This window comes from Saccostrea cucullata, unplaced genomic scaffold, assembly GCF_032062105.1.
Source record: "Saccostrea cucullata isolate Sc308-1 unplaced genomic scaffold, CSIRO_AGI_Scuc_v1 ctg403, whole genome shotgun sequence".
Classification (NCBI taxonomy): Eukaryota; Metazoa; Mollusca; class Bivalvia; order Ostreida; family Ostreidae; genus Saccostrea; species Saccostrea cuccullata.
In genome coordinates, this window is record NW_026932593.1 from 67084 (window position 1) to 82500 (window position 15417).

The 15417-nt window shown below is 31.9% G+C and overlaps 1 protein-coding gene across 1 annotated transcript in view; it reads right to left on the reverse strand.

The window, feature by feature from the left end:
- The window catches only part of LOC134235524 (E3 ubiquitin-protein ligase rnf213-alpha-like), a gene marked incomplete at its 3' end in the record, with an annotated part of 85254 nt that overhangs the window by 67069 nt on the left and 2768 nt on the right, over nt 1-15417 (reverse strand). The window contains exons 3-12 of the mRNA XM_062717668.1: nt 12408-12846; nt 12208-12352; nt 9058-9275; nt 7923-8075; nt 7615-7767; nt 4544-5138; nt 3566-3701; nt 3059-3195; nt 1895-1969; nt 299-411 (exon numbers count right to left, since the gene is read on the reverse strand). Coding sequence (XP_062573652.1) covers nt 299-411; nt 1895-1969; nt 3059-3195; nt 3566-3701; nt 4544-5138; nt 7615-7767; nt 7923-8075; nt 9058-9275; nt 12208-12352; nt 12408-12846 — 2164 coding nt within the window. The remainder of the gene's footprint in view (nt 1-298; nt 412-1894; nt 1970-3058; nt 3196-3565; nt 3702-4543; nt 5139-7614; nt 7768-7922; nt 8076-9057; nt 9276-12207; nt 12353-12407; nt 12847-15417) is intronic.

Below are 15417 nucleotides of genomic sequence, written 5' to 3' on the forward strand. Positions count from 1 at the left end.
GACAAAATGTGATCAGTAAAGCTCCCTTGAGCCTTCGGCTAAAAAGTGCATATTATATTCCCAAACGTTGAATTTTTTCCTTTCAGTTTATATTATACAAGTCGTTAAATTGCTGTGCAAACATCCTAGAACTCCCCAAACCTTGCTTCAAATTGTTAAATATAACCAAAAACAATTAATAAGATTTGTAGTTTGTAGCATTATTCTATATAAAAGTGGTTCATGAATTTTTTTGATTATTTGAAAAACCAATTTCCTGAAATCCTACATTTTGATTAATTCACGGGAAGAAACATACCTCCTCTTTTGTTGTTTGCGATGTACAAAGAAGAACTTCTTCTGGCAGAGGTAATGGCGATTCAATATTCTCGTCATCGTTGTAAATGGCAAGAACCGTGTATAAAAGTGCCTCTGGAAAAACAAAAAAAAATTAACAATGCTGTTTAACCTCATCTAGGCTGAAGGCTCAAGTGAGCTTTTCTAACCAAAAATTGTCCATTGTCTGTCTTTATCGTTGGCGTTATCTTTGTTGTAAACTTTTCGAATATTCGTCTTCTTTTCAAGAACAACTGACGTGTGCAAAGTTCAACTTAGCACAGAGTTTTCTTCAGTGAAGGCGATTCAGGTTTCTTCTAATGAAAGGACATGCCACATTCAGGGGAGATAATGACACATTAGTGGAAAAAAAATGCATCATTTTTAAATCTTCTCAAGAACCACTAGTTCAGGAAAAATAAAACCCATATATCATCATCTTTTAGTAGTGCAACTTCAAGCTTATTCAATTCATGACCTCTTGGAGTCGGGCGGGGCGAAAAAAGACGATCAAAGTTTACGAACGGAATATTTTAGTAAAAAAAAAATTTTAATTTTTCTCAAGATCTGGAAGTCCGGAATTGGTAAAATATGGAGGCGTTCTAATGAAGTGTATATTCATTTTTATCGAAATCATGATCCCTGGGGATAGGGAGGGGCCACAAGGGACAATCAAATTTTCATATAGGAATACATTGTAAAAATCTTTTAAAATGTTATTTTCAAGAACAACAAGGCCAGAATTGGTCATATTTATATAGGCACATTCTCGGGGGATAGGGAGCGACTGGGTGTTGGAGGATGAGACCACAGTGTAAGTTTTAATTGAAAGGGAAAAACCACAGTTATTCAAAGAAATATGCAAGTTACCTAAATGGTTAGTGAAGAATTACATGTAAATATATTTAAGCTTGTTTGAATCATACATGTATCCTTATACTTTTAAGAGTAGGCTTGGACTAGTTATGGATTTAAAATTTTCAATTCTGTACTGATTTCTGCTTTTCTTAGTCAGGCAGTTCAGGCGAGCGATATAGCCCATGGGCCTCTTACTTTTTATATCGCCTACCTATTTCTCATCTAAAGAGAACAAAGGCTATTTTCTGAGTATCATTTACCTTTTTATATATATATATATATATATATATATATATATATATATATATATATATATATATATATATATATATATATATATATATATATATATATATATATATATAATTATTTCATGTCTGTCTCCAAAAAAAATCGGATAAATATTTGATTGCCGATTTTTATAGGACTCAACAGCTCAAATTAACAAAATGCACTAGTGTTATCGTCTTATGATATATGTAATACAGATTTGTTAATTTTATTAGAATTGCAAACAATTTACATTTTAAAGAGATATTTTTGAAATTGCTGTGTGTGCATCTATTTTAGACATGCCAAATTGCAGACATGGTAAAATATGAAAATGAGAATAACAGTTGTAATGATTTATATTTAAATTTTGGTTTTAAATATTTATGTTCTTTAGAATAAGTAAATGAAACATATTTTTAAAAAAGCTAGTTAAGAAACACTGAAATACCTTTCCTGCACAGTAATAGATTTGGGACACCCTGAAGGAAACTTGATGGCATTTTCCTATTCACTTTTTTAGTTTCTACAAAAGAGAAATACAAAAAATAGAAAATTTTCAATTGAAAGAAGAATGTAGGGGCTTTATTGTGTCCTAAAAATTCAACATTTTCAAAAAATATTGAAACCGGCTTAATCATGAGTTGAGAGTTTTTTTACTGTGAAAGATCAGGAAGAATATGGCATGACGAAATACAATTCTGGAAATGTGACGTCATAAATTTGATGCATTTATCTATTTTAAACAAATAGACTCAATATAATCCATAAAAGTGTAATTGTCGATCAGATATAAGTGACCACAGTCATCGCCCACTTTAAATTTTGGATACATTGTGTAAAATTCAATTAGAACCACATATCTCAAAATCTTTGTGGGCAATACCTGTGAACAATATTATCTGAAAGAAAGTTCCATTTAAAATTGTTGTCTTCCGCAACTTATGAGAAAACACGGGAAAATAAAATGCACATGTCTACGACTTCACAATTAGCATTTAGAAATGCATACGAAATTAATGATTTTTATGATTTTTCTGTGAGGAATTTCAATGATTCAGAAAGCATGATTTTTCATCTTTTACGTCAGTTTTATTTTTAAGAAAATCACGGGGCAATATTTGTGTTGAAACCGTACCTTGTTCTTTTTTATATTAATATATAACAAAAAAAAAAATCATCTCCGAAATGTATATTATCATTTATATAAATATATATATTTCGGAAACATCAAGTCATACACTGTATAGCAACATGTAAATACTTGTGCCATCAATGCTATTTGTCTCCACTTTAAGGAACATCAAGTAGATTTCTATAGATTTTATAAATAGTAACTCAATTCTATATGCTGTTTTATACTTAATCATGTGACCAAGTTTGATCCTATCGGAAAGCTTGGAAAAAATGATAAAAATTATAAAATATATAATTGTTTCCTAAACTGCATGTCCATGTTTTTCTAATTCTTTTTTATTTTGTTTTATTACTAACACTACAAAGATTATCATAGAATATTCTTTAAGCACCACAATAAATTTTATGCATGAGTTCATGTTCATGGAATGATCGATATACTGCTTTTACAAAAGCCATATTTTGAATAGTTTATTACCGGCATCTGCAAGGTGTTGTAGAATCATTCCAAGATGACTCACACTGAGACAGTCTACCATTCCGGATGAGACAGACTGGACGTATTTTTCCCATAAAAGTCCCAGGTTATGGAGAAGCGGTTCAAAAGCGGACTCTCTGAAAGTTTAAGATATAAATTTGACTTACTTAAGGATACATATCACGAACAAATCTCCCACACGGACGAACTACACTTAATTTCTTTCGATGGAAATATCATTATAAACTTTTTTATTGTTGTAATGATACATTGCATTTTTGAAAATGTCTAAAAGAAACTTTCAAGCCAGAAAACTTCATACATTTTATAAAGTATAGAAATATTAATTGAATTGCAAATTAGATTTATTACACTTTTCGCCAAATTATTTGGCTAAGTCAAACATTAAATTGTTTAATTAATTAAGTACATATTACTTCTAAAACGGCTGAGTCACCTAAGTATATAAACTTTGATAGAATATGCAATAAAGTTTAATATATATACCGTTCTCCTCCATCGAATGAACTATAAATCATGTCATTCATAGTGGATTTTGATGGTTCAATCCATGTAATGTCATTCTCTTTCTTTCTTAATTTGATTTCAAATCGTCTTCTGTTTTGCAAGCACCATTTGATTCCTTTAAAAAAACCGAATGTTTAAAGCGTTTTCAAAATTATATATAATCTGTAATGTCCCCTAAAAACGCCAAACATCAAAACTATTTTTGGTGGGTGGATGAGATATTTTGGGATTTTAAAAAGTAGTATTTTGTACAATTCATTTTCATCATTTAACCGGTAAGAGTAAAAAATGTTCTAAGTGGAATATACTGTACTTATAAAAATGTAATCATTTCCTTTGCAGTTTCTTTTCAAGAATGCTCACGAACCATTTATATTAAAAATGATCTCTCTTTTATTTATTTTCATACATTTCTTCCTCATTTCGTCAAAATGAAAACTAATTTTAAGATTTGTACTTTTCTTAAATTATTATGCATTTGTTTTGAAAACGTAATAATGTTGTTCATTATTATGAAGTTCCTCCCTTTTATCCTTCAATTCAGAAATTGGTTGATTGTACGCTGCTTTATGTCCCATTTAAGAAATGTTTCAGGCATGTAAAACGTCACCATATAAAGGTTAATGGCTTCAAAATTTAACATTTACTCGGAACTCGGGCTCATTTTTAGATTGAGGGATCTTTATTATGCCAAAGGCTGTCGTGACAGAGGACTAAGGTTTTTAAGGTTTTATACGAAGTACCAACACCTTTAACTTCAAGTGTCGAGCACACGGAGACCTAAGTCAGTAATGACAGAGAATCAAAATAATGACACGACCTCTCGATCAAAGAGCGAGTGATATTAGAGAAAAACAAGAGAGTTTAACGATAATATACATACATGTATAAATCGATCATAATTAAACTTACAGTTAATTTTTGCAAATATATTTTTAAAAAATCAGAAAGATTAACCTTCGGCTTCGTCAGTAGGTCTAATTCCACCCTTATCAAGAGCCTCTAATGCGAGATCTTCATGGAAACCGATTTTTGTCATCTTCTCTATAAATTTTCTTTTCTTTTCATCTTCTGTCGTCTTGATATCTTTTACTCCCTTCTTTCTGACTTCTGCCTTTGCCTTTTTCATTGCCTCAATCACGTCTGCTGGTGAGCAATTGTTTTTAATAATTGACAAAAGCGGATATATTAAGTTGGAAACAGTTTTTTCTGTGCCACTCCGAACCAATTCTTTTTGAAGAAAAACCAACTGGTCAATGGTGAAAAAATTCAGCTGTCTATATTTTTCTCTTTTCTCAGCAATGTACTGTAACCAGTCCTCAAGACATTTCTCCATAAAATTAGCTAGCTTTGGAATTACCGTGCTAACATCCTCCTTTTGATTTCTACGACCTCTTTGCTGACCTTGTTCTGCATTTTCGAACTGAATAATTGCACAGACATGACACCTCGGATCACAAAAAAATGTAGCTTTCCAGTTTGTGAATAAAACGCAACCAGCTGCTAGTAGGGAGATATACACACGACTTAACCTTATTGCGGAGTCCAGTATCTGAACATACAAGATCAAAATTATAATTAGCTGACATACATTTAATAGAAAAAAAAGTAGATCTAGTGATAACATTTTCATATGGTAAACAACAACAAATATTATTTACAGCTTAGAGGATGTTTTAAAAAGATTGTTTATGTATGTATATGTGTCTGTTTGCCAGTGCGCACCCATATGCGTGTAAGGGTGTTGGGGTGTATTTTTGAAGGTATGTGAAAAGGGTATTTTTGTGTGTGTAAGTCTTTTGCCTTAGTCATGTTTTATAGTGGTAAGCACTTGTGTTAAGATAGTATAAAATACCAATGGATCTATTTCAACTCATTTCTTAAAAGTTCATGTGAAAATTACTATATTGGCAACGATGAATGGTGTTTGAAAGGAAATCAATAAATTATTGCTTGTTTGAAGATTTTTTTGAGCAAAATCAGGGAATCATTTACATCGATTACTTGGGAGTTTGAATTTCAGAAAATGTTTGTAATATAAAGTATATGTATATTCAAGCATGTAACAGTCTGTTTTTGAATGAAGTGAATAATATTTTTCCGACCCTTGTATATGTTCTACTATTTTTTAATCATATTTTTCTTCAAATTTAACAGTATAAATATTGAATACTGAATTTGAGGAAAAAAAACAGCTGTCTTTATAAAAAGCATTAAACAGTTTGCAATATATCAATTGATAATTTTAAAATACGGCTCATTTTCAAATCGGCATTCCACAACCTTCTTACAGGGGTCTGATACGTCATATTTCAAACTTTGTGAAGAAAATATACAAGGTTGAATTTCTTTCATATTATATAAAAAGAAGGGGTTTTTAAAATTTAAAATCTTAATTCTCATCTAAACTAAGCAAGTGTATTTCTGCCTTGCTGTCGAGTCAAAGTGTCTGTCAGTTTTTCAGAACTTTTTTTTATCTTCTTAGATCTTAGAAACTTATTCATTTCATCATCTAATTACAAGTATTTACTTATTTTGATAAACTGAATTTCAAGTAATATAATCTGCTTGATAAATATTTCTTTGGCTTTTTTGGAAAAGAAATTCTTAGGTACTTGGAGATAGGAGTATATGATCCAGACGTACAAAAATTTTACCTTAATAGTGTTGTTGTGAAGGATAAACTACTACTTGTGAGAAATTTGCTGTAAATATCTTCAAGTATTTCAAATACTATTTAATTAACAATTCTTCACATGTTTTTCTCTCTCTCTCCTTAAAGTAAACTAATGCAGTATACTTTCTAATCATGAATAATATATTTAAAGGTGGATAATCCTGATTTGTCATGATGCGTCTGAACATGTGAAATTAGGGATGTCAACGAGTACCCGGTTAACCGGGTACTCGATCGAACGTCCGAGTATCGAATACTAAAATCGGTACTCGGTTACTCGGATGTATATTTTTAAATATTTCTAAGCTTATTTTTATTAATGCATTAAAATATCGGTTTTAAACGTAAAATGTTCATTGCACTTGTACATACAGTAATTAGGGTTTCCTGAGCCTCCAAATGACCGTTATCGCCTGTGGCAGTGTTTATACAATAATTACCGTGACCAAGCACCTGCTACCTACCTGGCTCTTCTCACCTTCGGCTGTCTTCTACCCTTATGTTTAATTTGCTCTGATTCTTTGTTTTCATTGAACATCGTGTAAGGTCTATTATATATGTTTAAAAAAATTAGATAATTTTGTCAATTCTCCAGAAGCCGTAGATTCTCAGGGAAAGAGACAGACGATATTGCACGTGCGATTGTTGATATGGATGCGTTTGATTACGTGCCAATTAATGCAAATGGTTTTAGAAATCTAATGTCCATCGTTGCACCAAACTACAACATACCGCCTCGTAATTTTAATGAAATCAATGATCGAAAAGTGTACGAAGATCGTAAATCCGCTCTATTAGAACTTGATCAAGTTGATACTGTACATGTAGCTCTGACGACTTATCACTTGGACGGCAAACGCATCAAAGACTTACATTACAATTAGGGAACAGATTATATATATTTTTTTTTTAAACAAAACACTGTGAACCATTTCTGATTTTATTCTCGTATTTATCTGATAAATGAATTGGATTTAAAAAATGTTAGATTAAATTTCGTCGGGCACAAAGTTGTCATAATTGTTACAACACATTTACAGGTAAACCTCCCATCAGACCATGTGGTTTTATTTCAGTGTTTTACATTTATCAATTTACTTGTTCATATTTATTTAGACTTTTACCGAGTACGCGGGTACTCGATCGGAAAAACGCCCGAGTAACCGAGTATTAAGAATTGACAGATTTGACATCCCTATGTGAAATGAACACTTTTTTAAAACAATCATACAACCATAGCTTTTGTTCATTTCTAAATCTTGTAATTTCAATCCAAGGAAAGCATGAAATAAAATAATGAATGGAAGAAAATATTCTTATATAAATATTAGTGTTAAAGGGACATAATAACCATAATAAATCGTTCGACTTCATCTTTTCCATGCTCTGCTTTACCGGCAACAAGCATTAGTTTTCCCTGGAGTTCTTGTAGTTCTTTGAAAGACAACAATTCTTTATTTCCATCCTCTTTAGTTATATGAAGTTCAAGAACATCGTCAATTTTCTAAAGCAAATTACAACCGATATATAAATGCACATTTATTAAACTTATGTTCTGCATTTTTTTTGTTCTTAATTATATATATAAGAAACAACTTTTTGAAAGCATCCAAAATGATGAAAGAATATTATGAAAATACTAAATAAATGCTAGATTACCAAAATTTTAGCATGCGCATTCTCGTTTATCCTTCCTATGACGTATGTTCCTCTCTCGTTGATATCTTCAACCTGCTTCATTGATGTAATTTCGACTGCCCCCTGTGCCTTTTTAACACTCTCAAGCCATTCAAAATGTTTGTTCGTACCCCTCTACATCATGGACAAATGCAATGTCATTTTCGTTAGTTCAATAAATCATTTAAAGCATGACTTTAAAGACATAAGTTAAAATAAAATCCTTCTCATAGTAATTATTTGGAGATGAAATTGTGTTTTGAATAATACTGTAAAATCACAAATTTTCGTGGTTCAAGGAAAATTTACTGGTTCATGGGGATTCAATTCTGTGATTAAAGAAAAGTGTAGTAGTAATATATTGATATACAGTGTATATGAAAAATTTGATTTCGTTTGGTAAAAAAAAAATTCGTGGGTCTTTTCATACATCGAAAATTATAATCCCATGAAAATTAGTGACTTTACAATACACCGACTTAAAAAATATTTTTCAAAGATCAGTGGCCCCCAAAATTTTGTGTATAAATGGATGGGATGTTATTATTTGTGGTATATTGTGTCAAATATGAATATGTCATTCAAATATGATGTTCATTAGTAATCACTAGTAATGGTTTGGTTGACATTAATCGAGTACTTTTCGACAATTCGGTTTTTAAAAATAAAAAAGACAACAAACCTTTGCTAGATAATCTATAATAAGAGAAAATTTATTGATATAAGGATCTAGTACATGATTTTAGACCGTCGCTTTGGTGCTAAATCCATTATGAATTCAAAAGTTAAGAATTCAAAAGAGGTTTAAGCTGAATTTTCCCGTACTTTATGTTTGTATCAGAATCATGTAGACAATGGACAAATGTATATTGTCCATTGTCAAATGGAATTCAATTTGAAATCGTGTTTTAAGTATATCCTAATTCTATATTTAATTTAAGTTTATCCTAATACTATATTTAAATAATTTTTTGTTTTTGTTTTTTTTTATATCTTTTAGCGTTAAAGTAAAGTAAATCAAGACTGATTATAAAAATATACTTTTTATTCTTAAAAATATCTTTGTGATGTTGTTGATTGAAACTATCATAAATGCAAAATTATGTGTTTTCTTTACCAGTTTTTCAGGTAGCGTCATGTCTGCGTCCATTTCTTTCCATACCTCTGCACAGAACTTAAAAAGTAAATCATAATCATTAATCTTTTCCAAATTGAATATTAAGGGAGCATATCCAGTTGTTGCAGCGTGGAGACATTTGACTTTTGCGACTTCCATATCTCCTTCTCCAGCAGATATACTTGCCAGATCTACAAACACCTTCAGTTCTTTTACATCTGCAAGAAAAGAAGTACAAATTGTCTTGCACAATTACGTCAAGTAAATTAGAAGCATTTTTCAAAACTATTTTATTAAGATATCTTTATCATCAACGAACACATAAATTTTTAAATACTGTTGATATAATCATTGTTCGTAGGAGTATATTTTTAGTGAATTACGTAGGTAGGCCTTATACAAAAATTTACGTCATTAACACTAAAAATATCAACGCATTGAAGTCCTAACTATAACGTTAAAACAGGTTACTACATGTAGTAAAATTTATTTCAAGTAAAAAAAGTTTCCAAATTCACAGCAATGGCCTCGGCAACCAAGAGAAAGAGAAAGTAATTGTTTATTGCTAGCGGAGGGCTACAAAATTTTCTATTTGTACTCGAGCTCGGCACTTTTAACTATTGAGCAGTAGGGTTTTTTCGTGCCAGCACCTATTGCTAAACGGGACCTCAGTTTATACGGTATCATCCGAAGGACAAGCCCCCACGACCCACAGTGGGATTCCAACTCCTTACTACGCGATTCTAAAGCAAACGTTCTACCAACTTTGTCACGTGGGCGACAAAAAAGATAGAGAAATAGAAAGAAAGAGAGTTTATTTGTAAAAGTTGACAGATAATTTCAAACAAAACCATTTTCAAATAGAATTTACTTTTCAGATTCAAGTGAATAAATGGTTTTAGAATGACCAGTTTCAGATCTTGAAATATAAAGGAGACAATCTTCAGGTTTGTATTATGGTTTCAAATGAAATAAAGATTCGACATCTGCATATCTTTTGGACTTGTGTACTTCAGGGTTCTCCATCATTTCAAAGAAATCTTTAATTGTGGCGCGAAGTATTAATATTCGCGGCCATTTCGCGACAAATTATCGAAGGAATCTGCGAATAAATTAAAAAACGCACTGCACATGTCATACGTGTGTTTCTTCTATCACATGTAGCTCCATGGGGATCCAGGTTAGAATAGGTCCTCAGTACCCCCTTGCTTGTCGTAAAAGGCGACTAAATGGGGCGGTCCTTCGGATGAGACCGTATAAACCGAAGCCCCGTGTCACAGCAGGTGTGGCACGATAAAGATTCCTCCCTGCTCAAAGGTCGTAAGTGCCGAGCATAGGCCTAAATTTGCAGCCCTTCACCGGCAATGGTGACGTCATCATATCAGTGAAATATTCTGGAGAGGGACGTTAAACAGTATACAATCAATCAATCAATCTATCACATGTAGGACATATAAATCAATATTCAAAAACAAAAAACATTAATTATTTTGTAAAATGCTGGATGAATTTAAAAATAATGCTTTAAAAAATATACACGAATATTACATATTGCAGAAATAAAATTAAATTACTTTCTCAATACTGTTACATCCCCCTCCCTCCTTCCTAAACACACATAAGAAAATGTACTAACTAAATACATATTTGCTTATACAATCTGAGAAAAGTATCAGTAATAATATGTTTCAATTTATTTATCCCTAATTTAACAAAAGATTGTTTTCAAAAGGTAAATATACACAAAGTCATATAGTGTTCATTCAAGATAGTCAGAGGAATTTTTGGTAGGTCACATACATGTAAGACACATACGATGTTTTCACTTGCAAGCGTAATGTTAGAGACATGATTAACTGTAGAACTATTTAATCATGAACTAATTTGATGTCTAAAATTTGCTTTGTAATTATTGTGAGGTGTGAAAAAAGCGCTTCATGTGCCCAGCGAGGTCAAGAAGATAATTGATTGTGCAAGGGAAACAATGGGAGGGGGGGGGTAATTAGGGCAAATTGATAGTTTAGCAATTGAAACTGAAAAAAGGTACATAATTTTGAGGTTTAGAAGTTTATTTGCTTAAAAAATCGTATTTTTTTAACGTACAGACAACGAAGACCTTACTGTTGGACTTATATTTTAATGGTGTCGGAACTATGGCGCAGATTTTTTAAGTGTACCCTGTACTTAAAAATATTCATCAGATATTCAGGTTTGTTAAACAAAGGGTTTATAATAACTTGGGAAGGTACCTCTGAAAAAAATTCGGTCAGTCTTCCAAAATATGGAGTTTTTACGTCTTACGAATCTGTTTCGTCTTTAGATATTTTTGTAAAAAGAAAAGACGTAACCTATAATCTAACAAACAAGCTTCATGATTAACGAAGGTTTAACTTTTCAATGGTTTACTTCCATAAATAATGCAGCGATATATTCATTATTAACCTGCAAACAGGGTTTATATATCTCAATTGATCCGATACAGAAGAGCATGCTCTAAGTATGAACATTTTCTTATTCAAATTTAAATATTTACAAACAATTTGATGAAATAGGAATATCAGCGGTAGCGTTTAAAAGCAAAATTTTGTCTTTTTTCATACTGATTGTTTAGCCATTGTTCCCACATTGTTGACAATTTTTTCCGTTATTTCTTGTTCATGAGAAGAAATACGCAGCGGGTATAACCGGTCGGAAGGATTGCTCACTACTCCATGACACCTTATCCTACCCCAAGTGCTTTAGAGGTATGTGTTCCTTTTACTCCAATATTTGTATTGTATAATGAACGTTTCAAATTCAATACTGTTCGTTATCTTCATTTTTTTAAAAATTCAAAATGTGAATAAGCACGACTTAAATACATCATGATAAAATATTAAAAGATATCTTATTAATTATCATACTAAAATAATGTTTAGTCCTTGCAACGACTGAAACTACAATTCCTAGAATGACAAAGAAATCATATAAGTGCAGCGAATTAGTCTTGTCAATGTAATCAGTAAAACACATACTTTTCCCAGAGCTAACTTTCGCTTTGGACATGAGTTCATACACATAATCACTATTAACCCGGAATCCTATTAAAATGAACAATTATTAAAAAAAATAGCCCGAGACAAATTTTGATTCCATGGTATTTTCATTTACCTTTCATTGACTTTTTTATCCAAAAAACAAGTTGGTTACATTCGATGAAAGCTTGTAAGCAATCCAGTTTCCTGTCGTCAATACTCTGAAAATCTGTACAAATGTTTTTCAAAGACTCTTCTACTACCTGCATGTTCTTTTCAATCTTTATCTGCATGAGAAAAAAAGTTTCATACATACAGACGGACAGATAAACAGACAGACATCATCCATAACCCTTTAAAACTTACTTTCTGTATAATGTTTTGCACAGAAGTAAAATCTCCTTGAAGCTTATAAGTTTTAACAAGAGATGAAATAGCCTCGGCAGCAGCCAGAGATCTTTCAAGAAAACGATGATCTTCTATCTGTTTCAAACGTTCGGAAATCCAACCTCTATCATTTTCATCATGGTTGGGAATGCTCTCTAGCATTTTTTGTATTTCTGAAATACTATAAACTCCAAAATAGCGTTGTATGGTCTGGTATTCAATCTTTCCTTTTTTTAGTCCATCAACTGTTGGCTCCCAGAAGTCTTCAACAACGTTTCGCCATAGATGGTTAAAAACTTCGTCTACTGACAATTTACGCCCATATTCCTTTTTTAGGATTTTTCCTTCTTGATTCCATATTCCCTTGAATATATTGACATTTTGCAATCTGTTCAGTAAAAAAAAGGATCATTGAACTATATTAAATGCAAATAACATGTATGTTTTAACAAGTTACAGTATCGACCAGACCCAACCTGACACCAAAGTAGTCCCAGAAAGCAGTCCCCAGGACTGCTTTGGTACTGCTGTGGGACTGCTCTGGGACCGCTATGGGACTGCTCTGGGATGCTATAGAAAGCAGACCCAGCAGTCCCAGCTGTTCCTGGGACCGCTCTCTGGGACTGCTTTGTTCACTTATGTGTGAAAGAGGTTCTGAGTGACATGATAGCTCCGCCCCCTTGTGTATTCTGAATTTGCAGGCTCCCAGTTGTTTTGTTTACTTGCAGCAGAGAGGAGTTTAAATTATTAAAAAAGCAAGGATTTCTTGCAATCTTTTAATAACTTGAGATTACATGTATTATAGTTAATTTATAGTTTTAGGGACTGTATATTTACACAAATGTAATATTAAAAGAATATTTTAAAAAATAAAAGTTGTTAAATAAGGAGGTCAGGAGGAAATTTCTATTTCTAAAATAAACTACAGGCTCATTAGAAAAAAAATATCAAGAAGGTTTCTTTTATTATTTAATCTAAAATTAAATCCTCAAAATTTGCATTTGGCACTATTTAAAAAATCATTACATTTAGATCATATAGGATTTTTTAATTGAAAAGGCTACACGTTTTTACAAGTACCACACTAAAAGAGTATTCCATGCAACCCTCAAATAAAAATCTAACAATTTATTTTATGGCATAAAATAAAATTATGCCACCATTCTTCCGTAACATAAGCAATGTGAACAATTATACAGGAATTTACAGTTGAATTAGTTTTTAATTTATAAATAAGTTATTAAAAGAGTACATTTAAAAAAACAAATAGATAAACAGTTGAAAAAACCGGTAATTGTGATTTATTTCTTTTTTGTTTTGGTTTTGTTTACCTGGCTTATAATGTGTATAAATAAAATGGTATAAACACCTGCGGTTTCAATCGCTTTTGGGCAAAAATTCAATCATGCATGTTATTTGGGTAAACGTATCAGTGTTACACATCATTAAACATGCTGTTCAATTAACAATGACCCTAATTTCAATCTACATGTATGTAAAAAATGTAATGAAAAAAAAAAGATAAATGAAATGTGTATAAATTTCTTTCCAGATTAACTAATTTTGAACATAATCTTAGGATTCTATACTGATCACTTATACAATTTACAAATAAAACAATAATTTTTAAATTAACATGTCAGTAAAAATAACCAATATTGAAAAATATTACTTGGCAAAATTAGCAACGAATTTTTCAAAAGCCCTAATACTTAAAAAAATGCCTTTAGAGTATTCCGATAGTTTGGAAATCGGCCATGATCTATAATGATAAGATCTATTTAAAACTAATTCTGGTGAAATATAATTCATTCAATTTTAATTTTCTGTATAAAAAACAAATATGGGAGCCCGTATCAATCACAAAAAAACCCAAGATAATTGTGATTAAATATTCATGTTCAGTGTAATTCATTTATGTAGGTGTGTAAGCTTTCGTTCTTCAATAAATATTTTTTCAAATTGTTTCAAATCTATGCGCGTACTGCTCATATATGTAAATGACCTTCGCATTGAAAGGAATCCTGGCAGACTGCTCAGAAAAAAAATCAGCTGCCTTTTATAGCTCCATTGTTTATTGATCATCTCATTTCTGAGTTTGCTCCGCCCATTGAATTAATAAACCCCGCCCACTGGGACTGCTGGGACTGCTTTCTGGGACCGCTGGGACTGCTTTGGGACTGCTGTGGGACTGCTCTGGGACCGCTGCGGGACTGCTTTGTGTCAGGTTGGGTCTGGTCGGTACTGTATCTTAGATACACTTCAATATTTTATCAGTCCCTTACCAGTGAAACCAGAGGGGACCATACGTTTCCTGTGATTCTGTCAGTCCTTCTGTCTATCCTTCTGTCTCTCTGACAGTCCCTCCTACTTGGTTTTCCGCATTTTTTTTCGAAACGCTTTCAGATATTGAGCTGATTTTTGGTATGTCAGTGTATCTTGATAAGTTACAGACCAAAATAAAAAGGATAAAAATCGGGTTTGTGATGCACTAAATCAATGTTCCTATTAAACGAGCTTGTATATAGGGAATCTCGGTAGGAGACAAGGATACAATACTCTTAGAATGCTTATTTTAATATTTGTAAAATTGAAGTCATTTTAAACGTTAAAAAATTACCTACTCCCAAGCCGTAAAAAATATTGAAATATTATCACCAACTCCCAAGCCATAAAAAATATGAAATATTATCACATGTATAAGAACCAGTTTTCTCTATGTGCATAACATAACAAGAGGCCCATGGGCCACATCGCTCACCTGAGTAACTTGGGTGATGCAGTTCTTTACCAGATTTCCCTTCTTGCAATACCTATCGTACCCCACTACCCTCTTCCTTTTTATGATTTTAATACAAATGTACTGTAGAATCTACACTACCCAAGGATGCTTCGACACATGTTTCAGCTTTCCTGGCCCAGTGATTCTTGAGAAGAAGATTCTAAAAAGATTTCTCCT